The following is a 26,967-nucleotide window of genomic DNA, read 5'->3' as shown; positions in this document are numbered from 1 at the left end:
ATCTCACGGGCTGCCTGGGTGGCTCAGTCAGTTAAGCGGCTGCCTTCAGCTCAGGTCATGATCTCAGGGTCCTGAGATCAAGCCCCGACTCAGACTCCCTGCTCATCAGGAAACCTGCTTCTCCCTCTTCCTCTCCCACTGCTTGTGTTCCCTCTCTCGCTGTGTCTCTCTGTCAAATAAATAAAATCTTTAAAAAACAAACAGAAAAAAACCTCAGAGGCACCTGGGTGGCTCAGACAGTTAAGTGTGCCTTTAGCCCAGGTCATGATCCAGGGTCCTGGGATCAACCCCTGCATCCTGCTCCCTGCTCCACGGGGTGTCTGCATCTCCCTTTTTCCCTCTGCCCCTCCCCCACTCGTACAAGCACAGGCACTCTCTCTCAAATAAAATCCTTAAAAAAAAAAATAGACATTTGGACTTCAACAATACAAATATATCCTGTAATGTAACTTGTCTGCTTTCACATTTCATTATATATTATATTTGATAGAAGTTTGCAATCATCCTAATATTAACAATTAACCCATCTATCTCAGTAAAAATGTTTTTTTAAAAAAACCATCTATATACCAGTCTATACCCCTTAATTAAATTAAACCAGTAAGAATTGATTAAAAAAAAATCAGTAATCTCTGAGGTAAAACATCTAATTTACCTAGATAGTACTAACGTAAGCAAACCACTGCCCAAACCTAAGTAAGTACATTGGGGTTTTATCACGCAGCATATTCTAAAAAGCACAGACACTGAAAGAAAAGAGAAAAAGAGAAAGGATGAAGGAAGATAGGGCCAAATAAGGTCTAGCAACCCAACAGAGCAGTACAGCCAGCTTATTACCATCTACCTAGTCAAGAGCTGATTTTAACAACTATTTCAGCGGTAGCCCAGCATTAAGCAAGACTATACCTACAACAGATCTCCTCCACTAGAAAAGGGCCTACTCTGGCAAATTTAAGCCATATAATCTCTGAAGTCTGACTGTCATAATTTCAATATATCACCCTGCTAAATTGAGAAACAAAAAGAGAGAGCGAGCAGGTGGAGGAGCAGAGGGAGAGGGACAAGCAGACTCCACGCTGAACAAGAGGGCTTAATCCCAGGACCTTAATCACAGGACTTAATGCCAGGACCCTGAGACCATGACCTGAGCTGAAATCAGGAGTACAATGCTTAAGTGATTTAGCCACCCAGGCACCTCATGGAAAAACATCTTTATACAGTTATTAACTGATGGGGGAGTGGAATTACAGGAAGTACTTATTGTTTATATGCAGATATCACAATCACAACTTTCAAGCAATGATAGTTCCATCTACTTTCTAATGCCATGTAATATGTTTAAAACCAAGTAAAATATGTGAAATTCTAAAAAGCATAATATATAGGTGCACCTGGATGGCTCAGTCAGCTAAGCATCGGACTTGATTTCCACTCAGGTCACAATCTCAGGATGGTGCACTCAAGCTCTGAAGGGGATTCCACTGAGTGGAGAGTCTGCTTCAGATACTCTCTATCCAGGGTGCCTGGGTGGCTCAGTGGGTTAGAGCCTCTGCCTTCCGCTCTGGTCATGATCCCAGCTCAGCAGGGAGCCTGCTTCCTCCCTCCCTCTCTGCCTGCCTCTCTGCCTACTTGTGATCTCCGTCTGTCAAATAAATAAATAAAATCTTTCAAAAAAAAATTCTCTCTATCCCTCTCTCCCCCTCTACTCCTCCCCCTGCTTATATGCACTCTCCCTTGCTCCCTAAAATAAGTAAATATTTAAAATTTAAAAATAAAAAGCAATATAAACAAGAACTATTTACTGCCATCTATCAACCATTTGATGACATGAAAAATTTATACTGGACTTTTAATCTTAAATCTCAAAAAACTCAAGCATAAATTAGATTTTAATTAATAGTAAAAACTCAAAAATAAAAATAAATATAATATTTAGAAATATAATTATATATTTATATAGAATCATATAATTCATATAATTATATAAACATAATAGTATAATAATAAAATTAATATTAATATATTACTATAGTAAAATACAAATGTAGTTAAAAATTAAAAATTTACTGTAAAGTAACACTTCGTTTCTTCAGTGACAGAATATGAGAATAATGATACTCCAACCACCTGCATTGTTTTAAAAATGCCCCAACATTTGAAAACATGTAAATATTTACATCAAAAAATAAATAAATAAAAAGAACCTGGCTAGCTGAGTTGATAGAGCACGAGACGCTTAATTTCAAGGTCATGAATACAAGCCCCACGTGGGCATAGAGCCTACTTAAAAAAAAAAATTAAAAAGAAAAAAATAGTAATCTTGAAAAATCAAAAACAAACTGAAATGAACTGTTTAATAAGGTGGTAGGATAAGCATATAGAAACAATGGTTTCAAATCACTTTAAAATAAGTATTCTTGGGGGGCCTGGTGGCTCAGTTGTTGAGTGTCTGCCTTCGGCTCAGGTCATGATCCCAGGATGCTGGGATCAAGCCCTGCATTGGTCTCCCTGATTAGCAGGAAGCCTGTTCTCCCTATGCCACTCCCCCTGCTTGTATTCCCTCTCTCACTGTCTCTCTGTCAAATAAATAAAATTAAAAAAAAAAAAAAATACTCTGGGGACGCCTGGCTGGCTCAGTCAGTTGACCGTCTGCCTTTGGGTTGGGTCTGGATCGTGATCCGGAGTCCTGGGATAGTCCCGCATCCAGCTCCCTGCTCCATGCGGAGCCTGCTTATCTCTCTGCCTCTCATGAATAAATAAAATCTTTAAAAATAAATAAATAAAGATAAAATAAAATAAGTATTCTGGGGCACCTGGCTGGCTCAGTCAGAAGACCATGAGACTCTTCATTTCAGGGTTGTCAGTTCAAACTCCATGTTGGGTACAGTGTTAACTTAAAAAAAATAATAATAAAATTAAAAAGTAAAATGAAGTTAAGTCTTCTATTCTTATATTCCTCGAGGGAATATAGCTTAAAGACCCCCCAAAAAATAAAATAAAATAAAATAAAACCCACAGCGGAATCTTGTTTTCTTTTTATTTCTATATTTTGTAGAGAGAGAGAGAGAACACCCAGAGACAGGGGAAAGGGGCAGAGAGAGAGAATCTCAAGCAGGCTCCACACGGAGGACGGAGTCCAACATGGAGCTCTATCCCACAACCCGGTGATCATGATGACCTGAGTCAAAATCAAGAGTCTGATGCTTAGCCGACTAGCCTCCCAGTTGCTCCCACAGAAGAATCTTAAATTGCGTCAGTCTTAGTATTACTAATAAGACTGATTTGTTATTTCAAAATGTATGTATGTTATATGTAATATAAACTAGAGTTATTAGGAACCAAGATTTTTAGCAAAAATTTTTAAAAATACAAATATAAGTTAAATCGAAACTCTAAGTGTTCATAGGAATTGGAAATTTCAGCATAAAGTCATTATTTATTTTTCTCTTTAAAAACAAGCAACAAGGGGGGGCGCCTGGGTGGCTCAGTGGGTTAAAGCCTCTGCCTTCGGCTCGGGTCATGATCCCAGGGTCCTGGGATCGAGCCCCGCATCAGGCTCTCTGCTCAGTGGGGAGCCTGCTTCCTCCTCTCTCTCTGCCTGCCTCTTTGACTACTTGTGATCTCTGTCAAATAAATAAATATTTTGAAAAAACAAAAAAGAAAAAACAAGCAAAAAGCAACAAGGGCACCTGGCTGGATTAGTCAGTCAGTAGAGCATATGACTCTTTATCTCAAGGTTTTAAGTTCAAGTTGGGTATAGAGATTGCTTAAAAATAAAATCTTAAAAACAAACAAAAACCAGCAAACAAACCAAAACAAAACAAAACAAAAAAACCCACAAAATTTATTTTCTGGGTATAAACACTAAAAAAACCTAGAAGCAGTAACAGAACCAGTAGCAGTAAACAACCCTAACACCCAGATTGTGATCTCTAAAAATCATTTCCCGGGGTGCCTGGGTGGCTCAGTGGGTTAAGCCGCTGCCTTCGGCTCAGGTCATGATCTCAGGGTCCTGGGATCGAGTCCTGCATCGGGCTCTCTGCTCAGCAGGGAGCCTGCTTCCCTCTCTCTCTCTCTCTCTCTCTCTGCCTGCCTCTCTGTCTACTTGTGATCTCTCTCTGTTAAATAAATAAAATCTTTAAAATAAATAAATAAATAAATAAAAATCATTTCCCACTTGGGGAAACCAGGGCTCCTCCAGGAAAAATCTGATTCCAGATCTGGAGTAGGCAAGATACATGAGGAGCCTGAGATCCCTTGTGCCAAAGAGTAAGGAAGTTACCAAAAACTAACAGGTTCATATTCAAAAGAACACAGAATCCATTTTAAAGGACTCCAACTGGCTCTGAAATGTCAAACAGCAACCACGATGAATTAAAACACACAGAAAACATAAAAATCCATAATACTAAAAACAACAACAACAAACCTAAAACAAAAACCAAAAAACTTCATTGGTCATTTTAGGAGAGCACCTATTAATTATTCTAAAAACCAGCAAAGTGAAGGGAAAATAGTCATTTATTTTGTATTTTTATATTTTAGAGTCACCATATAGAATTTCAAATAACAAATGCAGTAAGAGTGATATAATTATAAAATCATTTTGCAATCCTTGTCCAATGGATAGGCAACAATCATTAGAGGCTGCTAAAACCACTGAACAGATAAGGCCTTTAACACCTAAAACGGCTGACCAATTTAAGTCATATTTTTTAAAAAAGTGAATCAAGTTAACATTATGTGCCTCCTGATGTTACATAGTAGAAATACAACACCTCTTAGGAAGTATACTCATCAAAAAAAGTCCCTAGAATTACCAGTTTACAAGAAATAAAGGGGTTAAACAAAACCACAGAGATGTAATGAGCTATACTCTGAATGTCGGAAATTCTACAGGTTAGATAACATGGCTCCTTCGGCAAATAAGTGCCGTGAAAACAGAGGAGACTTTAGAATAAGAGACTTATTTTTCAACTGCAGTGTAAGGACTTTATTTGGATTCGAGTGTAAGGAATCCAATTGTAAAACACATTTGTGAGACAATCAGAGAAATCTGAACATATTCTAACTATAGGATGGCATTAGGAATTACTGTTAACATTATTAGTTGTGACAATGGCATTGTGATTATGCTTTGGAAAAAGAGATGGGTGAAATGATATCTGAAATTTGCTTTAACCAACTGAGCCACCCAGGTGCCTGAGATTTGCTTTAAAATGCTACACAGTGAGGGGGATGGGAGAGGAGTAGCAGAATGAAATCGATAAAACTAGAATGACAAAATGTAAACAATGATGAAGCTAGGTGATACGTATGTGAAAATTCACTGAACCTCAATTTTGTATGTTTTAAATTTCCATAATAAATTTTTAAAGCTGTTATCACCAGCATATTTATCATACTAAAGTGTATTCATCTCTAATCATCTATTTTTTTTACTTGAAGTCTCCAGAATTTGAATGTCGTGGAATTTTCTACAAATTAAAAAAATTACAATGTTTCCAAAAAATTTACATTAATCTAAAAGTCAATTACCATATCATATTAAATCTATATAAAGATTACTACTTGCATTATTAATACTGTACCTATCCACAGACTGGCTGAATATTTGTTTAGCAGACTGGTCCTTAGGTAGCATCTGGCTTCTTTCACTTCAGTTTTACTTGAGATCCTCACCGTGCTTAACTAGGACCCTATATTTGTTTCATCAACACTTAATCACAGTTAAAACTGCAATCAAGACGATTTAAGTTACCATTTCAGTGGTGTGGAGATGGGGAACTAAACCACAGTGTTAATGTTTGCCATAAAAGCTGGCTTCAATTCACACACACAGGCATTTCATTCATTAAAAACAGTCTTCAAGGAACCTGGCTGACTCAGTCAGTAGAGTGGATAACTCTCCATCTCAGAGTCATGAGCTCAAGCTACTTTAAAAAGCAAAACAAAAGGGCGCCTGGTTTGCTCAGTGGGTTCAGCCTCTGCCTTCGGCTCAGGTTATGATCCCAAGATCCTGGGATCGAGCCCCGCATCGGGTTCTCTGCTCAGCAGGGAGCCTGCTTCCCCTTCTCTCTCTGTCTGCCTCTCTGCCTACTTGTGATCTTTCTCTCTGTCAAATAAATAAATAAAATCTTAAAAAAAAAAAAAAAAAAAAAAAAACAAAACACTGCAGACTTGTAAATCTCTCATTGTACTTTCTAGAGTCACCTTAAAGTTTGAAACTAATCCAAGCTCACATTCATTAAATAGTTGTTAGTGTTTTTCGAGGGGATAAACTATGTTTTTTAAAATCATCCAAATGTTTAACATGCTAACAACAAATAACTGCTAAGAGCTCAGCCTAGTCAAAAATTAACACCAGACACTAATTCATCAAGGAAATAATTACTCAAACGCTTCTTGCCCATCACTATGGACACTGGTTTGGAAGTAGATGGATCTGTTCTCTGGAATACAATGAATACAGTGGAATACAATGGAAAGGAACACAGATTTATGAGTCAAGAGATCAAAAGAGGAGGCTGGTCTACACCGGTTTGAATTCCTAACTCTTACCCATCTGTGAGAGCTGTCTAAAGCACTATCATGGCAAGGAATTCTAAGGTTTCATTTACAACCAGCAGAAAGTCTTTATATCATACATTTTAAAACTGTCAGGGACTCTAAGGAATCTGGGAGTAGGAAAAAAAAAAAAAGTGTCTTTATTAGATTATCTTTTTATTGTCCCAGGTTATAAATATTTAGTCCTATTCTTAAAAACCCAAATGAATGGCTAAATACGGTGCTCCTCTTCCCTCTACATCATTCCACTCCAGCACCACCATTAGAGAATCTAAGAAAAACTAAGGAGAAAAAAATACTCTTTCCTTTGCTTTTTCACTCTATCCAGAAACTGATTAAGGAGGTGGTGTGGTTGCTAAGAAGGCAAGTTCTGGAGCTAGGTGAAGTTCAAATCCATGCCCTACTATTTTCTCCTCATCTGTAAACAATAATAATAAAAGTATCTATTTCACAGTGTCGTCATGAAAATTAAATGAGTTATCTGTGTTTAGAAGACATATATAAAGTACTCAGTAAACAACAGCTGTCATTTTTTATTATTTCTTCTATTACTGTAGTTTGTTCTTTAAAAAAAAAAAAAAGACTAATTTGAGAGAGAGAACACGCACACACGCACATGCAGGAACGAGCAGGGGGCAGGGCGGAGAGAGGGAAAGAATCTCAAACTGACTCCACAGCTCAGGGCTCTATCCCATGTCTCCAAGATATCACCTGACCCAAAATCAAGAGTCAGCAGCCCAAGAGAGACAGCCCACTCAGGCCCCCCACTACAGTTTGTTCTACATTAAAGATGCCTTTCAGGAGAAAAAAAGAAATAGTCCCAATACATTTTAAATAAGTGTTCTTCTTCAGTGATAGAAGTTCTCTTCCTTCCTTTCGTATCATTATTTTAGATGTTTTTAAAGTATTTTTAATCTCTAGTGCTTCCTTTACACAGAAGTTTCATCTACAGTATTTTCTTAAATGTGTACAGGCTATCTAGAGTATACTGTGGTCTCCAAATTTTTGTTTCGATTTAAATGCAAATACTAAACAAAGAAATAAATCATGAAACTTAAAATAAAACCAGAGATTTTATCATTTTAAATCACTACAATGTTACATTTCCCTTTAAAAAGTTTCCCCCAGGGGCCCCTGGGTGGTTCAGCTGGTTAAGCAACTGCCTTCAGCTCAGGTCATGATCCAAGGGTCCTGGGATCAAGAACTGCATCAGGATCCCTGCTCAGTGGGAGCCTGCTTCTCCCTCTCCCTCTGCCACTCCCCCTGCTTGTGCTTGCTCTCAGTCGGCCAAATAAATTAAAACAAATAAAGAAATAAATAAAATAAAAAGTATCCCCCCCCACCAAAAGATCCTGGTGTAAAGTTAAATTATGTATCAACAATAAAACCAAATAATGCATTAAGTCAAATGAGATAAAAGGTAAATGTACAAAGCTTAGTATCTAAATGTAATTTTAACAAACAAAAAAGTACCTGGCACATGTCAGTATCTACAAACTATTTATTTGTTTATTTGTTTGTTTTAAAGATTTTATTTGACAGAGAGAAAGACACCGCGAGAAAGGGAACACAGGCAGGGGGAGTGGGAGAGGGAGAAGCAGGCTTCCAGCCAAGCAGGGAGCTGGATGTGGGGCTCTATCCCAGGACCCGGGGATCTTCTACCCTCTAGTCCACTCTCCAACCTTGCCTCACAACACCACAGTTTTCAGTGCTGAAAGACTTTTTAAGTCAACCAAGCAAAAAGGTGGCTCTAAGAAAAACTGACAAATCAAACATTAAACACAGCAATCCTCCAAGAATAACTCGGGAAATTCAAAAAAAGAATAACAAGTAGGCACATACAAAATAATCATAAGCAATTGTGATTTGAAACTGCCTACTACTCAAAGCACCCCCCGCTTCTTTTTAAGATTTATTTCAAAGAGAGAAAGAGAAAAAGAGTGCTAGAGAAGAGTGTGAGCACAAGCGGCAGGAAGGGCAGAGCATTAGGACTCAGCAGGCTCCCTGCTCAGGGGCTCCATCCCAGGGGTGTGGCTCGATCTCAGCACCCCAGGATCACGACCTGAACCAAAAGGAGACACTCAACAATTGAGTCACCCAGGTTTCCCTCAAGTTCCCCAAAGTAGAAAAGCCTACTGCTTAAAATATATAGTTTTAGACTAAAACAGGAGTCAAATCATTAAAAAAAATTGGAGTTAAGGGGCGCCTGGCTGGCTCAGTTGGAGGAGTGTGCAACTCTTGATCTTGGGGTCATTAGTTTGAGTCCCAGGTTGGGTGTACAGATTATTTAATAAAACTTTTTTTAAAAAATTAGAGTTAAGGGGCGCCTGGGTGGCTCAGTGGGTTAAGCCGCTGCCTTCGGCTCAGGTCATGATCTCAGAGTCCTGGGATCGAGCCCCGCATGGGGCTCTCTGCTCAGCGGGGAGCCTGCTTCCTCCTCTCTCTCTGCCTGCCTCTCTGCCTGCTTGTGATCTCTCTGTCAAACAAATAAATAAAAATCTTAAAAAAAAAAAAATTAGAGTTAAACATTCATCTGTTTTTTTTTTTTTTTTCAACACTGTGCTATGTAAATCTTCAATGTCCTCAACAAAGGTCTGGAAAGGCCAAATTCTAAAACAAAGAGTCACAAAAGAGTCAAATTAAAGGGAAACAAAAGGGGTGCCTGGCTGGCTCAGTTGGTTAAACATCTGTCCAACTCTTGATCTCAGCTCAGATCTTGATCTCAGGGTTGAGAGTTCAAGCCCAGAACTGGGACTTCACACTGGGTGGGGAGCCTACTTCAAAAAAAAAAAAGAAAAGAAAAGAAAAGAAAGAAGGTAAAGAACAGCAGTGAAGTGTCTGAGTCACTAACATTTTGTTCTGCTTCTAGTGGCCAAACTTAACTCCAATATTCAGACCAGAGTTTACCAAGCCCACTGGTTACCTATCCCCAACCATCTACCCAACAGATGAATCTGTAAAGAGCAACCAGTAAACATCTGTTAATAATTCTGAGTGTAGGGGCGCCTGGGTGGCTCGGTGGGTTAAAGCCTCTGCCTTCGGCTCAGGTCATGATCCCAGGGTCCTGGGATTGAGCCCCGCATCGGGCTCTCTGCTCAGCAGGGAACCTGCTTCCCTCTGTCTCTCTCTGCCTGCCTCTCTGCCTACTTGTGATCTCTGTCTGTCAAATAAATAAATCTTTAAAAAATAATAATAATAATTCTGAGTGTATTCTATGCATGATCTGTCTGTGCTGGAACAGAATTTCCACTTGCATGAAATTCCTTTGTGGTAAACAATAAATACAAATCTCATTTTATAGAAGAGCCTAAAAGGCTAAGTGATTTTGCTAAACTAATGAACCTGTGGTAGGCAGAATAATGGCCTCCCCAGAGATGTCTGTATCCTGATCCCCAGAATCTTCGAAAACGTTGCTAAACAGCAAGGGAGAATTAAGGTTGCAGATGGAATTAAGTTTGCTAATCAACTGACCTTGAAATGGGAAGATTATCCTGGATTATTTGGACTGCGCCCAACGAAATCACGAGGGTCTTATAAGTGAAAGAGGGAGCCAGAAGAGTAGGATCAGTCAGAGACTTGAAGACAGAGGATAGGTCAGGAGGAAAGGAATGTACGTGTACAGCCTCCAAAGGCTGGAGAAGGCAAAGAAACATTTCTCATCCAGCCTGCAGAAAGAATATAGTCCAGCAACAAGTGTTTCTGCCTTCTGACCTCCAGAGCTGCAAAATAATAAACTTGTGTTGTCCTAAGCCACCAATCTGTGGCAACTTGTTACAGCAGCAACAGGAAACAAATACGGAACTGAAATCTGTCACTGCTCTGCAAGAATTTTCTGGTTTTATAAAGAACCCAAGTAGTAACATTTTGTAATGATTTGCTATAAAAACCTCTGTTGCATTTAATCCCTCCAAATTCAACTTGTACACTCTTTCATAAAAGTTTCTTGATTCTTAAAGAAAGGTAAAGAGTAATTAATCCTGAATTTTAAAATATACTTAAAAAATATAACAGCAACTTATTTGCCCAGTACCAAGGAAGAATGAGGTAATAAGTGAAATTTATTCTTTCCAGAACACAACCCTACATTTTATGAAAATTTCATGGACTTCCTAAACTCTCCCGCTTCCCTTGTTTCGTAAAGAGAAGGAACAGGAGCGACTGGCTGGCTCAGGTGGCAGTTTGTGCAACTCTTGACATCTCAGAGTTGTGGGTTGGAGCCCGACGTTCGATGTAGAGATTACGTAAAAATAAAAACTTAGAAATGGAGCTTATTAAAACCTGACAGTTTAAGGTCCACATTTGAAAATGTAAAGGATTACTAAACAAGAATACATTCATGTGTCTTAGTTTTTAAAAGTGTCTCCCTTTTCTCTTCCTTTCGGTAATTCCAGCACTCACTGTGCCCATTTCAAAATCCCTCTCCCAAGACCTTATATGTACATATAAACATAAACACAAACACACATCCATATTCACGACTCATAAAGAACTGGATACTTCTAAATCACCCGTGGAATAAGCAAACTAGACATCTAAGTAAAGATATGTATGTTAAACGAGAGGCAGAACAGTCTGAGTATTGATAAGAGCTCTGATTTGGAGTAGCTTAGGTTTAAAACAGCTCTACTACTCACTAGCCGCAGGAATTTACTTTGGTCAATTACATAATCTCCTCAGCCTTACTTTTTTTATCTGCAAAACAGGGATATTCATAAGAACCTCTCAGCATCTTTTTGAGAATTACATTTTAAAATGTAGAAAATGTCTAACACATATGAAGCACTATAAAAGCAGTAGTAAAATTATCGTGATAATAATAATAATGAAATTGATGTCATAAAGAACATGATGAGGGCAGAGGTTGTGTGATAAATATTTTAATACTATTTCAAAACAAGACAAAACTGATGACAGCTTGACTTTGGGATAAGTGGGATATGTCTATAGCAGTAAAAAATGTATTTAGAAATTATATGTTTATTAAAATACAGGTTTGTGCTAATTACCAAAGTACATAAGGATTAACCATTACTTATTATCAAAGACTTATAAATCATGTCAAAGCATCTGTTTTAACGCTCCAAAACTGAATATATAATTTTCTGGCTCTCTATGATCCCTTCAATTAAATCTCTTTACAATAGTTGCCTATTATTTGAAAACTTCCCCACGATCTCCCTCTATCAACACAAAAAGATTACAGTTAGAATTCTTTTCAATTGGAAAGAAAAAAGGTAGCATATAAGAAAAAAATTATTATTATTATTATACTGGAGGAGAGGGAATGGGAAAATAGAATCAAGTCCAAACAAGTAAAGAGAGATTTATTTCCAATGGATAAGGAAACTTATAACTTAAGGGATGCTGCCCAGATTGTAGTTTTTTTAGTCTAAGTAACCTATGCTGTCACTTGCCACACTAGCTGGGGTCTAAATCTACAGAGCCAAACAATGTTTGAAAGTCTATTCTAGCTCTACAGGCCACAGCTGTTTTACTCAAAATTACTTGGCAATATAACCTGGGGCTTCATTTTTCTCCTACCTTTTCTCCTACTTTTCTCCTACTATAAAATGTTAACTCTTCAAAGCCTTGTGCCATTTTCCTCTAATTTACAATACTAATTTTCAAGCCAGTAAAGGTTCTCCCAGAATTAAGTCCAGTTGGTTCATTCTAATGTTTTCCTATGATTTTTTTTCTGTTTTTAAAAGAATAGGATAAATTTACATACAATTTTAATACCACAATACAAGTAAATTCTAGCTTTATAAAGATTTTCTTTAATAAAGAAAGTAGGTAAAAGGTTTCTAAACTACATTCACTATTCCATAAAGCCATCAAAAGGTCACTAAATGGTAACAACTTTATTACTCACTTATAACTAGCAGAGAGGCCGCATGGTTCAGTTTACTAACAAGAGAACAGATTCTGCCATCAGTTTAATGTGTGCCTGAGGGCAAATCACTCAACATCTTTGCATCTGCTTCTCCAACCATAAAAAAGGAAAAATGCTGCTGACCTGCCTCAAAGGGATATTATAAGAAATAACTAACGATTATGAACTTTAAAAACATAATGTGCCATTTAAACACATTATAACGCTAGTGTTGAAAAATACTTTCTAAACCACCTATTCTGACAGGAAGCATCTGTGGGGGTCAATGGCTACAATAGCCTGTCCTAAAATTAACCCTTCTAATACATGCTACTAGGGATCCCAAGAATAGCACTAGCTTTCTACAAGCAGCCACATAAGCACAGGGATGCTCCCTCACTAACTTCCCAGCTTACGTCATATAGTATCATGCAATAAGATTTCGTTATCAGTTAGTAGCTGTAATAATAATCCATAGGGCCATGAGGGGCTGTTATAAATGCTACAGACGAGTGGGATTATTCACCACCTAGCAGTACTACATACTCAAAATAAATTAACAATACTTATGCTATAAAAGAAGTTTCTACATAGTTGCCAAAACTTAAGGCTAAAGAAACAGTGGTGCCCTATATGAATCATTTGTGGTAGAGAAAAGAGCGTATTGAATGCAAATAAAATCTTGCGAAAGCCATCAGAAAAGAATGACAAAGCTGTTATGTACAAATGCAGAAGGACAGTTTAAAAGTTACAGAACCTAGTATGAGCCCATTTTTGAAAAACCAAGCACAACAAAATAAATCCTCTTTTGTAAACATGTATGTGCAAAGAGAAAGGTATGGAAGACTATATACCCCAAACTGTTAGCTCAAGTTGCCCACAGGAAGTGAGACTGGGGAACATAATGACTTTTAGTATCCACTGTATGATTTCTATAATTTTTAATTGTACTGCTTTTATAATAAAAACATTATAATAAAAAACTTATTTTTTATTAAAATATTTTTTGAGAGAGTGAACGAGAGAGAGAGAGTGAGCTTGAGCAAGGGGAGAGGCAGAGGGAGAAGAGGGAGCCCTCTAAGCAGGGAGCCCGATATGGGGTTCGATCCCAGGACTCTGGAATCATGACCTGACTCGAAGGCAGACACTTAACCAACTAAGCCACCCAGGTGCCCTAAAAACTTTTTAATTAAATTTTCTAGGAACAGAACTAGTTTAGAAAAGTAGGTCTCCAAGTTGAGGTAAGGCATAATTAGATGACTAAGTGTCAAAAGCCCTCAGACACCAAACAACTTTTCTTAAAATCACTGAACAACTTTCAGCAAGGATAGTCAGATAAAAAATAGAAATGGGTCCTTTGGTGAGATACCCTTACCGAGATAAAATTGAAAAAATGAAGCGCTACATTTTTAAAAAACTCCCAAATAGGCATAAGCCAAGCTGCCTCATTTAAACTTTGACAGCAATAGTAGCTCCTTTGTCTTCAAGCCTGTTCAGCTTTCCTTTTACTCCTCTCTAGAGTTGAGACAGGCTTGGCAGGGACCCATCACTCATCTGCCCCACCCCCACCGGCTCAGGATGCCAGACCAGCTTCAGGTGACTAACTGCCACATCAGAACAGTGATCTGATCAAGAGAAGAAAAAAGTGTTTGCCCTACATAAGCAAGGCTAGAGGTGGATGCTTATCCAGAAAATAAATATCTCCAGTGGTTCACTTAATCCAATAACAACCCTCTAGGCTTGGAAGTAAAATATACTTTTCCCTTGAAAGAATCCCATCTGGGCAAACCAGCAGCAAATTAGAAGAGAGGACAAGTATTATATTTACTAAGAGAAGTTTCTGCATCAGAAAGGGAGGGCTGGAATAAAATAAAAGTTTGAAATGGGAGCAATGAGTTCTTAGAATAAAGACATCTGGTTTTCCCCTTTCATGAAATTTTTTTTTTTAAGATTTTATTTATTTATTTGACAGAGAAAGAGCAAGGGAGCGCACAAGCAGGGGGAACAGCACGCAGAGGGAGAAGCAGACTTCCCACTGAGGAGGGAGCCTGACACAGTGTTCTATCCCAGGACCCCAGGCTCATGACCTAAACCAAAGGCAGATGCTTAACTGATTGAGCCACCCAAGCGCCCCTAAATTTTCTGTTTTTAAGGAATTGATAAAGACAAAAATAACAGGTTTTACCCTTAATCACAAAATTACAACTTCTCTACCGAACTTCCAAATCAATTTTAAGTTAAAAAAGATTAGAATGACTATATCACCCTGAAAGCCTATTTAAACTTACAAGAGTTTGCACATTCTTTCCATAGAACTAATAATAATAGCTACAATTTATTGAGAATTTACTATGTAATAGATCCTGTTATTACATTTAGTCATTCCCCAATAATCCCATGAAGTAAGTACTACAAACGTTTCTCATTTTAGGTAAGGACACCAGCCTTCTTAGAAGGTTTAAGAAAACTGCCCACAACCTTGGTAAGTAGGAGAGTCCTAATTCAATCCCAAGCAGTCTTGATTAAAGAATTCTCACTCCATCTGTTTACAAAAGAAGTGACCGGCTTTTATAGGAATAATAAAGCTACCACATACTGACTGCTCAGAACTATGCCAAGTACAGTATAAAGCATTTTAAATGTTATTTCATTTGGTACTTTAAAAACTTTGTAAAGCAACTATTATTATCCCCACTTTGCAAAAAAAAAAAAAAGAAAGAAAGAAAGAAAGAAAGAAACTGATGTTTCCTTTCATTGCAAAAATAAGTAACACTGCCCAAACTTCAACAGCTAAGTAAGGAACACAGTGAGACCGTACTGGGAACAAGACCTCTCTTTCCAAGCCATATGCTCTTAATCATTTACACTGTTTATTGGACACTTTAACTAAACAAAGATGGTTTTTACAGTCATATTTAAGTATAACTTTTTACTATAGGTATAAAGTGAATCTTTAAATGGCATTTGCTCAAAGTTTTGTAGTTTATAATCTTCATTTCTGCTATTAAAGTAAATGATTAAAAATTAAGTAATTTTCAAAAAAACTTATTCAACAGGTATGTATGATTATGCTCTCAGAAATGATTATGCAAAGCAAAATTTCAAATTAGGAAACAGCAACCTGTTCCTTGGCAAAGCCCTGACAAAGAACTTCAGATATACTAGAGCTAAGTCACACTGCCAAAAATCTATCTGTAAATTAGAAGAAAATGACTTTAATATGTATATATAAAGTACCCATACCACCACCCAAGATACACTACATATAATCTGACATACTTCAATAGCATAAAGCTATTACAGAATTATTATTCTCTTAATTATAGCTAAATTTATCACTTGAAAGTGATAATGGGCGCCTGGGTGGCTCAGTGGGTTAAGCCTCTGCCTTTGGCTTAGGTCATGATCCAAGGATCCTGGGATCAAGTCCTGCATCCGGCTCCCTCTCAGCAGAGAATCTGCTTCTCCCTCTCCCACTGCCCCATCCCCCAGCTCCTGCTCTCCCACCCACTCTCTCTCAAATAAATACATAAAATCTTTTTTAAACGGTGGGGGGGAAAAAGTGATAAACACTATCTTATGTAAGATTTTCTTCCTCACAAATCATAATGGTCCAGAGAATCAGCTTCTGTACCACGTGAATGCCAACCCCAATGTTAAGCTGGAGAGACACTCACACCAACAAGAGTAATATAATCTCTGACTGTATCCTAAAGCTGAGTACATCTGGATATTCAGTTGGATATTATCCTTCCTTTGGATGACCCCATTTGGCAAATAACTGAATGTGGAATAAGTAAGAGCAAACACATTAACTTTTATAATAAATGTTTTTTTTTTTAATTTTTTAAAAATTTATTTATCTGACAGACAGAGATCACAAGTAGGCAGAGAGGCAGGTTGGGGGGGGCTCCCCACTGAGCAGAGAACCCAATGCAGGGCTTGACCCCAGGACCCCAGGATCATGACCTCAGCCAAAGGCAGAGGCTTTAACTCACCGAGCCACCCAGGAACCCCAATAAATGGTTTCATAAGTAAAGCCAGCATGCTAAAAATTACACTTCTAGATTTTTAGAGCAACTTTTTAAAATTATTTTATGAAATGTTTCCATGAATCAAAAGCTATTTATTTATAACTGAAAGAAATTCAAATTCTTTCCAGAAATTCAAAAAGTCAAATATTGTAAAACTATATATGCATTTCATATAAATGCTAGCATTTCAAAAATAAGAACCCTTTTCTGACTGTACAGTGTCTAAAAAAAAATAGAAAATAAGTAGTAACCGGTTAATTATCTGTTTAAGGATAAGATCCGAAGGACACACAAACTACGATTCCCATCAGAACGATTACCAGCAGACCAACTAACAGGTAATACCACAGAGCTGTATTTCCTAGTATTTGTATTACAGGTTCTACTGAGAAGCTGATGAACGCTATGATTTATCTTCCCAAGAAAGCATATGGGTACATGAAATTTTGCACATAACCCTGGGGAGAGGAGGGATTCATAGCAATCCTGAAGCTCACACACGGACCTTCCGAATAGAGTTTGAGCAAATACTGATTAAGGAATACTGGGAACTATACTCAAAGTAAGACACGTGTCATTTTAAAACTTTCCCTTTTTCTTGTCTTTATTTTGTCCCTTGCTTCTATTAACCAGCCAAAATATGACCATTAGCATAGAAAATAAACCTGATGTCTAGTTTTCTGTCTCTGTAAACTGACCCCCATAGATTTGCCTTTTATTTTCTAGTAAACTGTTCATACACTTTTACAATCTCATTTTTTTCCTCCCCAAACCTGAATGCTATCTTGAATCTTAGTATGAAAATGATCAGATTTCTACAAACACATTATCTTCCATGGAAAACTTGAATGTCAGAATTTCCAGTACTTCTGAAAACAGAAATGTAGTAATTTTTAAACAAAAGTTCTCTTTTAAAATTAAACACACCGACCAGAAGTTTAAGAGATAACAAATATGTATACAGTCTTATTTTGATGTAAGGTAAGTAAATGAAAATATTTCAATTATCTTGGGAACAAACGCTAGTTATAGCTTGCTTTGTTCAATGTCCATTAGGTGTAAAGGCCGCCCAACTGAAAAGAAAAAAAGACAAGACTAACACACTTTCTTTAGAGGCCTTATCAAAATCCATACCTTCTATAACCTATAACATTTAAATATCAAAAGGATGAATAGGACTATGGCTTCCACTGCTTATTATGAGTGTCATACAGAATACTAGATATAATTTTCACGAATGTAGAAACATCTTTGTTCTACGACACCAAAGGCAGACGAGAGGAGTCTTCACTGTGATGGCCAATACCCCACCATCATCATTTATTAAAATAGCTTCCCAACTGGTCAGCTTCTATTCTATCTTCAACTTGCCTTCAGTTTGTTTCTAACACAGCTGTCAGTGGCCCCTTAAAAATATTATGAAACTCTGCCACTCTGTAATCAGACTGCACAACTCCTGGGCTCAAAACTCAGTTTCTATCAGAGTAACTCTATTTCTATCAGAGTAAAAACTACAATCCTTAACAAAGGCTGTTAAGGTCCTAGGTGATCTAATCTGCTTTGCCCCCAACCTGCATCCCCTTTATCTGTCTGACCCATCCCCTCCCATTCTCTTCTTTCCTTACTCTACTCCAGCCACCTTGGCCTCTGTTCAGTTCACTGAACATGTTCAGCTGCCTTTAAAGCCACATGACTAACTCCTTCACATCCTTCAGTCAAGTATTTCTACAAATGTCTTCTCAATATACTTACCTGACCACCTTATTTAACACTACAACCTGTTCCAACCCCCACACATTCCCACCCTCCTTACCCAGTTCTCCCCTTATTTCCATACTTTTTGCCACTTAATAAACTAGATTATTTATGTTTATTCCTCTCTGCCTGCCCCCCCACCTTAAAATGTAAAGATTCCAGAGGGCTAGGACATTCTGTTTTGTTCATTGATATATCCTAAATAGCTAGAACAGAGACCAACACATAAGTGTTCAATAAATGCTGGATAAATCTTTTAAGTGTCCAAATCCTTGGTGGCCATGTGAATACAGTGGCACAAAGTATCTGAAGTTAAACACTCAGCTCTTAACAGGGTTACCAAAGGTAGTATTACTACCCTGAAAACAGAAAGATCCACTCCTAGGACCCAAGAAAATTAAAAACATAGGTTCACACCAAAGTTCATAGCAGCATTTATTCATAATAGGCAAAAAGCAGAAATGAAGCTAATAAGTGGATCAACCAAAAGTAGTACATAATTTAATCACTAAATGAAATATCATTCACCAATAAAAAGGAATAAAGCATGCTACAAAATGAACCTTAAAAATATTATGCTAAGTGAGGGTGCCCGGATGGCTCAGTTGGTTAAGCATCTGCCTTCAGCTCAGGTCATGATCCCACAGGGTCCTGGGATTGATTCCCACATGGACTCCCACATTAGGCTCCCTGCTCGTGGGGAGTTGGCTTCTTCCTCTACCCCTCCCCCCTGCTTGTGCGCTTGCTGATGCACACTCTCTCTCACAAATATAAAATCTTTTAAAAAAAAAGAAAATATTATGCTAAGTGAAAGAAGTCAGGCACAAAAGGCCACATGCTGGATGACTCCATTGATAGGAAATGTCCAGAACAGGCAAACCCCTGAGACCAAAAGCAGATTAGTGACGGCTGGAAAAGGGACAGAGAAGAAGGAGAACAAGGAGTGACAGCTAATAGGTACAGGTTTCTTGCTGGGAAGACAAAAATGTTCTGCAGTTAAACAGTAGTAGTGACAGATCAACAATCTTGTGAAAATACTAAGTACCGACCTGTACACTTTATATCTTTTTAAGATTTATTTCAGAGACAGCACGCAAGAGACAGTGCTTAATTGCGTGTGTGCGGGTGTGGGGAGGGGAGCAGGGGGAGAAAGAATCCCAAGCAGACATCCTTGCTGAGCACGGAGCCTCATGTGGGGTTCAATCCCACAACCCTCAGATTATGACCTGAGCCGAAATCAAGAGGCAGCACCTCTGCACTGTACACTTTAAAAGGGTGAATTTTATCTCCTTTCCTAAAATTCAAAAACAAAACAAAACAAAACAAAAATGGAAAGGACTGCTCATCTCAATGTCCACCACTCACTAATAAGGGAAGGCTAAGAGCTGGGAATGCCTTCTTGGCTGCAGTCAATCCTAAAAATCCCATCCACCAACTAACCACAAAAAAACATTTTTTAAAAGGGGAGGAGGAGGGACTAGTCAACCATAAGTAGCACCAAGCAGAACTTTTCCTTCCCATTCAATCCATTCAAATCCTATCATCTCCACCTGCAACAGACCCACCCCCACACCTGGTCCACCACCAGCTCTCACCAGAACTAACTTGGCAGGCTCGCCACTGGCGCGAGCACTCCTTCTACTCTTGCTCTCCCACAGTCTAGTCTCTGAAGAGCAGTTACTGCTCCTGCTCAAGACCCTCCACTGACTTCCAAAACACGCAGATTTTACTCTTAAGTCCTTCCCATGGCCTACAAGGCCCTACACTATACGGTAGGAACTTGTGATCTCTCTAGCCTCATCTCCTACCACTCCAGCTTTAAAGCCCTCTCTGTTCCTTAAAGTATGCCACGATCGAACAGACCAAAAACATTCCTCTGCAGTACCCTAGCACTTGAATTTTCTGCCCAGACTGCTCTTCCTCCAGATAACTGAATGGCCCACTGTATCACTTGTTTCGCATGGTGTTTACATGTCATCTCCAAAACAGGCCCTTTATTACACTTCATCTAAAGTTAACACCTTCTGTCACTGTAACCACTTATCCTGATTTTGCTTTACTTCACAGCACTTACCACTTTTTTTTTTGGTTGGTGTCTATGTATCCTAATTTAATGTAAACTCCATGAGGGGAAGAACTCTTGTTTTGTATACTGCTGTATCCTCAATACCTAGAAGCATGTCTGGTACATGGAGGGTATACAATATATCTCTTCACTGACTGAATTCACAGACTGAAGTAGCAAAAACACATTCTTCAGGGAAATATGTACTCATCCAACATGCTTTTTTAAAAAAATTACTGGGCGCCTGGGTGGCTCAGTTGGTTGAGTGAGTGCCTTTGGCTCAGGTCACGATCCGGGACTTCCAGGATCAAATCCCACATCGGGCTCCCAGCTCCTTGGGGAGTCTGCTTCTCCCTCTGACCTTCTCCTCTCTCATGCTCTCTCTCACTCATTCTCTCTTAAATAAATGAATAAAATCTTTTAAAAATAAATAAATAAATAAATAAATAAAAATTTAAAAATTAACAATAGACAAAGAATTAGCAATTCAGACAAAACACAAGTCAATATTTTACAAAATTACTTGTTCACCAAAGAGATCCCAAATTTACAGGACAAAATACATATGCCACATTATAGATATAAATCCTCTCAAATTTTACAGTTAAAGTTAACTATGAGGTTAACATTCAGACTAAATTAACCAAGCCTCTGATTTCTCTTCATCTTACTTACTCTCTTAATCTTACATTGTAACTAGAGGATGTGGTCATTCTACAGGTCCCTTCAATACTCAAAACCCTGTACAACACATTTACTTCAATGCCAACATACTTTAGGTGACAATAGTATCAATCTCATTCCCCAAGACAGAAACTTCTTCTTCCCACCCTAGGGCGAGTTACTAGGTCCTGAATTCTGTTTCCTAAATATCTCAGGTCTATTCCCACTGCATGAGTTCAAGCCCTTACTTCTCAGTTGGTCTTCTCACCTGCAATCTCCAGATCTTCCACTCAGCTCTCCCATTTGACATATTCACTACAATACTACCAAAGTGACCTCTCCAGAATATAAATCCACCAACTTTACTCCTTTCTAATAACCTTCAGTGGTTCATACCATTCAAGAAAATTTTCAACTCCCTAACTTAGCCTTCTCTCCATTGCCCTCCTATTCCCCTCCCCAAACACATCATGCTTTAAGTCAGGCACAGTAAACTAAGTTTCCAAATACACCATCTTGGTTTTTTTTTTTCACTTTCCAACATGTAGTCCCCTTTCTGTCTCAAACACTCTTTTCTACTCTTCGTTGCTCAATGAAAGCTTTAATACTCAGCTTAGATCTTCTACCACAGAACTTTCCATGACTCTGACTGATTGATGGACTGATTGATTTTTAAGATTTTACTTATTTAGTTAACAGAGAGAAACAAAGCAAGAGAGGGAACACAAGCAGGGGCAGTGGGAGAGGGAGAAGCAGACTTCCGGCTGAGCAGCGACCCCCCCCCCCAGGGGCTCCATCCCAGGACTCTGGGATCATGACCCAAGCCAAAGACAGACACTTAACTGACTGAGCCACCCAGGTGCCCACCTGACTCTGATTTAGATGTCCTCTTCTGTCCTCCCACACCACTTACCACAGTTACTGTATACTGCGGTCAAGACTCTTTTAACTCAGTACGTGCTGTTCTGCTTTATTTTTCTATGTCTTCTACTAAATTGCGAGCTCCTTGAGAGCAGATCTGAGAGCTTACTCGCGTTCATTCCATACTGCCTGATGCATGGAAGGGGCTGTTGTTAAATGACTGATTTATGAAAGAGGGAAGGGAAAGAAAGAAGGGAAGAAGAAGGGGTTAGAGAGAGTGAGGGCAGAGGGAGGGAGGGAAAGGGAAGTAGGAAGTGAAGAAAAATAAGGAAGAAGGGGGAAAAAAGGAAGGGAAAAAAAGAGGGAAAGGAGGAGCCAGGGAAAGGAAAGGGGGAAGGAAGGTGGAAGGAAAAGGGGAGGGGATGAGAACATGCACGAAAGCAAAGGGCGTTTATAATCAATCCATTATTTTTATGTTTCTAAAGGCAGTGATTATGGAAGAGAATGGTACATCTAAAAAGCCCATCTCTCCAAGATTCTAGGCACAACCACCTAAATCACTTATCCCATAAAGATTCTGAAATCTCCAGCCTCTCCAGCTTCTCCAGCTTCTCCCACTTTACTTAAAAATTTACTGCAATGTGAGATGTTAATAACGTGCACAATGTATAAGAAAACAGTTTTAGTTAGAAAAAAGTAGGAAATGAATCTGACATAATTAAAATTAAGTCTTGAAATCATTTACAACTTTTAATAATCTAGGATTTCCTGAAAATGTGCTATCACTGACACTGAAAGATCTATAGAATATAAAAAAAATCCAGAGCACCTCAGTCATTAAGCATCTGCCTTCGGCTCAGGTCATGATCCCAGGGTCCTAGGATGGAGCCTGGCATCAGGCTCCCTCCGAGGCGGGAAGCCTGCCTCTCCCTCTCGCACTCCCCCTGCTTGTGTTCCCTCTCTCACTAAGTCTCACTCTGTCAAATAAATAAATAAAAATTTTTTAAAAGTATAAAAAATCCAATAAAACCACATATCATGACGTATGTTAAGAATAAAATTGCTTTTGTGTTACAGTGCTATTTCTCAAAAACTCACTGGGTAAAAATATTACAAGATAGAATATACTAGTGACTAAATGGGTTTATTTAAATAAACTCTTGAAGTACTATAGCAAAATTGTTTCTAACAACTGTTTCTAAAAATTGTTTCGAACCTAACATTTAAAATGATATATACATTCTCCTTTATTTTTGGACTTTAAAGCAACCACCAGAAAAGTATTACTAAACATTCTTTCAATTAGATCAATACACTGTCATTTAATAAAATTTAAAAATTTCTTGTGACTAATAAAACAGATAATAAAAACTTAAAAACCTGCCTCAAAGTACAAATATGTTTGTTGAGATCTGATAAATAGCATAAATCCTCCTATAGCTCTGTTGTCATTACAATTTAGAAACTGGGAACACAAAAAAAAAGAGAAAATGTGAGCCCACTATAATTACTATTAAGTACCTTGTGAATTGCAACTTTGTTAAAGCAAAATGCCAATCATGGGCAGCCTCTCAATGTTCACCATGTAAGAAATCAAGTTGTAAGAAATAAACTAAGTTTGTAGTACTGCTGATTATCAGTAGACTCCCAAAGAGAAGACTCACTATATATACAAGAAACAGGAAATTCTTCTTGTATAAAATCAGAAGTTTACATTAATAACTCTTCCTTTCAACATCAGTAGTACCCTTTTTTAAAAAGGCAATGTTAATGGAAATACTAAGCACTTAAAATTAGTAGTTCTAAAATTATACCAAAAAATTTGCATTTGCCTAATACTATGACACTCTTAAGGCTAAAGTTTCCAACGTACTTTCATTTTTTAAACACACAAGTTAAAAAAAAACGGAAATGAAAGAAAAGGAAAGAAAATTTAAATCTTAAGGACCTTCAACTTACTACATTTCTTTTAATCAAATATTAACAGAACACCAAAGACGCGCCAGGCAGTACATTGGGAACTATAACAGATTGCAGTATCTACCAGAAACTAAATCCTATATTATTCAGTTTCTGAATTTATTATATGTTATTCAACCCAACACTTTCCTTTAAGAAGTTCTCACTCAACACCAAGGAAGATACACGGTTTTTCCTAACAAATTCACTTGTCACTGTTTTATACAGGTCCCAGGAGTTATAGCTAGCATCTGTGACTAACAAAAGGGATCTGTTTCTGAAACATCACTGACTACTTTTTTCATTTACATGAAGGTGAGACAACAATTCAGCAGATATAAACTGTTTCAGATACTTTATAGCATCCAAACTCAAGAAGAAAAAAAAAAAAAACTAAAAAAAAAAAAGGAAAAGAAAAACTAGACTAAACTTAAATTACTGCCTATAGCTGATATTTAAGTAGTCACAGCTTTTACTTTCTTTCATAAACAGAAGCATTACAAATTTTCATTTAGATGCAGTACTATAAAATCAAGTCCATCCTGAAGAGAGAAAACTTGTTTTCAAATAATTCAAAGAAACTATCAAAAGCAGATATTTACATTTTCAGATACTATTCTATGCATTCCTATACTTGTGAACACACCCTACCGTTTCAAGCACTTCCGAATTTGTCATGGACGAAAAATATCTCTAGTCTCTAAGTTCCACCAGTTGAATCTAAACAGGCCAGATATCTAAGGCTTTTTATTCCCCAGTGTATAAAAAATAACACCATTCTATTACATAGTCTCCAAAAAATAAAAACCTACACTTCCATTGCCATGATCTCTTCCACCAATTAAGTAAATTCTACTTTTTACGTATTATCCTCCATTCGGTTAACGTGTTTACATTTAAGAGGAATCTGGCCATGGGCTTTCCACATCAATCCACATTGGTTTTATCACAACATCTGACAATTTAGACTAAACGGACCAACCAAGAAAAAAAAAAAAAAGTAGGGTCCTAAATCCCAGGAAAAACTAATATCTCTGAGTTGTGTAAAGATCATAAAGATTCTCTTTAAAAATCTTTCAGTTCAGATTATTTTCCCAGCAAACAAACAGGTCTTCTGCTAGAAATTCCCAGCACTGTTCACGCAACAGACGGGATTTTCTTTCATCAGTGTAATCGCTAGAACCACAACACAGTTCAGTTTCCAGAGTCGGATTACTTGACCTGCTTTTTCTGTTTTACCTTTTAAAACAGTTTATTTCATGCAGTTACTCCTGCCTTACCCTGCAGAAAGAGACGTTCGATATGGGAGAGCCGTGCTCAGTGCGACCTCCTGTAAGTGGCCCCAACTCCACAGCAGAGCCACAGAGAGGCACGCCAGCGGACCCCACCGTCTCCAGGGCAAGGGGCTCGGGCACCAGGCCGCCCCGCACATCTTCCTCGATGAAACTCGGAGGCCCCACACACAAGCCCGATCACCCCCCCTTCCCCAATTCTAGAACCCCAGAGGTCGTTTCCTCTACGCAATCTTACCTTCATGATGATTCTGGGACCGCGATCCCCTCGAAAACACCAGATTCACCTGCACCTGGAGGGGAAACAAAAGACACCCAGTCGGCACCACACGCACCCTCTGCACCGGCGGAGGCGGAGGGAACCGAGCGCAGCCCGAACCCCGAAGAAAGCGCCGTGGCGGACGTCAGCCCCCGAACCGCGAACCGCAGACGAGGGGCTCCCCGTGGCCTCGCCAGCCCCGCAAACCCAGCCACCTCCACAGCTCGGCCGCTTCCCGTCCCCATTGTCGGGACCCGACGGAGTTTCCCGTCTCCGACAATGACGCCATTTCTGTCAGAGAAGAAACTCACAACAAGCCCGGGGGCCGGAGCGAGGCCGCCTGTCCTCCCCGAGGACCTCCGGGCCCGGCCGAGCGGGTCGGCGCCCCAGAGGGTCGCGCAGACCCGCTTCCGAGCCGGAGCAGGCCCGGGCCCGAGAGGCCCCGGGTGGGGGCGGCGGAGAGGCCAGGCGGACCGGAGGGCCGCGGGCAGGACCGACCCGCCGCTCAGCCGCTGCCCACGTCCCGCTCCGAGGCGGAGACCAGACAAGTGCGAGCGGGATCCCCGGCTCCCGGGCCGCGGGGGCCGCCAGAGGACCAGGGGGCCGGGAGCAGACACTGCCCCCCGCGCCGGCCCGGGCCCCCCACCGCGGCCCAGAGGCGCTAAACCGCTGAGTGTGCAGCCGCCAGGCTGGGGGGCGACTCCGACTCGGCAACTGCACGGGGGCGGGGGCTCCCGGAAGGCCGAGGCCCCGAATCCGGGCGCCCGGCGAGACCACCGAGCGATCGCCCCCTGCTCCTCGGCCGGGCCCGAGGACTCCCGAAAGGACCCCTCACGGGACCGCGAAAGCCTCAGAAAATGCCCCTACCTTCGGCGGAGGCGAGCTCTCACCCTGGCACGTCCAGAGTTCCCTCCCCTGCTCCCCCCCAAAACCAGCAGGCCCGGGGGAGAGATGGGGGAAGAAGGGCGGCGGGTCCAGCGGCTGCTGAGGCTGAAGCTCCGGCTCCTCCTCCTCCCGCGGCGGCGACTGGTACCTTTGTTTGGCGGCCGCTCGGGCTCCCTCGCTGGGGGGAGGGGGGGGGACGACGAAAAATCCCTCCCGGACTGGAGGTCCGGGCCCCGGATCGCGCTGCCCTCCAGAGGACGGCGGCGCCAGACCCTCTGCGGCTCCCTCCGGGCAAAGGTCCAGGCGGTGGCCGTGGCGGCGGCAAGCTTCAGCTCAAGAGACTCCCTCAGCTCCGGCGCCCAAGCTCCTCACTCCGGACTCGACTGACGGGCAAACATCGCTTCCCCCCCCCACCCCAAGAGCCCCCCTCCCTTCTTTCTCCCCTCCCCTAGATATTTTCCCCTCCCCTACCTCTTTCCCGGATGGCCCCTCAGACGACCTCGGATTGGTTAGCATTCTTTAGAACCCGCCCATCCCCTATTCTTATTGGTCCCCGGGATACAAACAACGACGCCATTTTCCCACCACTTCTATGGAAACAGAAAGTTACTCCTCAAAGCTTCCCGGGAAATGTAGTCCAACCTCTGGGGCCAATGCGAAAGCCTTTGCCCAGGAGAACTGCAAGACCCGCAATGCCCCGCGTCGGCGTGAGGCAAGTAGCGGGGGGGAGGGGAAGGGGCGGGGCGACAAAGCAG

At 40.0% G+C, this 26,967-nt stretch overlaps 1 protein-coding gene across 2 annotated transcripts in view; it reads right to left on the bottom strand.

Moving 5' to 3' along the window:
* Positions 1–26,606, bottom strand: part of LOC111160489 (AT-rich interaction domain 4B) — a 141,386-nt gene extending 114,780 nt beyond the window's left edge. For both annotated transcript variants that reach the window (XM_022523636.1, XM_022523637.1), the window contains exons 1-2: positions 26,195–26,606; positions 25,307–25,361 (exon numbers count right to left, since the gene is read on the bottom strand). In XM_022523636.1, coding sequence (XP_022379344.1) covers positions 25,307–25,312 — 6 coding nt within the window. In that variant the 5' untranslated portion in view covers positions 25,313–25,361; positions 26,195–26,606. The remainder of the gene's footprint in view (positions 1–25,306; positions 25,362–26,194) is intronic.
* Between the last annotated feature and the right edge of the window lie 361 nt (positions 26,607–26,967).

This window comes from Enhydra lutris, unplaced genomic scaffold (assembly GCF_002288905.1).
Source record: "Enhydra lutris kenyoni isolate GAN:26980312 unplaced genomic scaffold, ASM228890v2 scaffoldscaffold76, whole genome shotgun sequence".
In the NCBI taxonomy this organism is placed as follows: Eukaryota; Metazoa; Chordata; class Mammalia; order Carnivora; family Mustelidae; genus Enhydra; species Enhydra lutris.
This window is presented reverse-complemented; position numbering and strand designations above follow the sequence as displayed.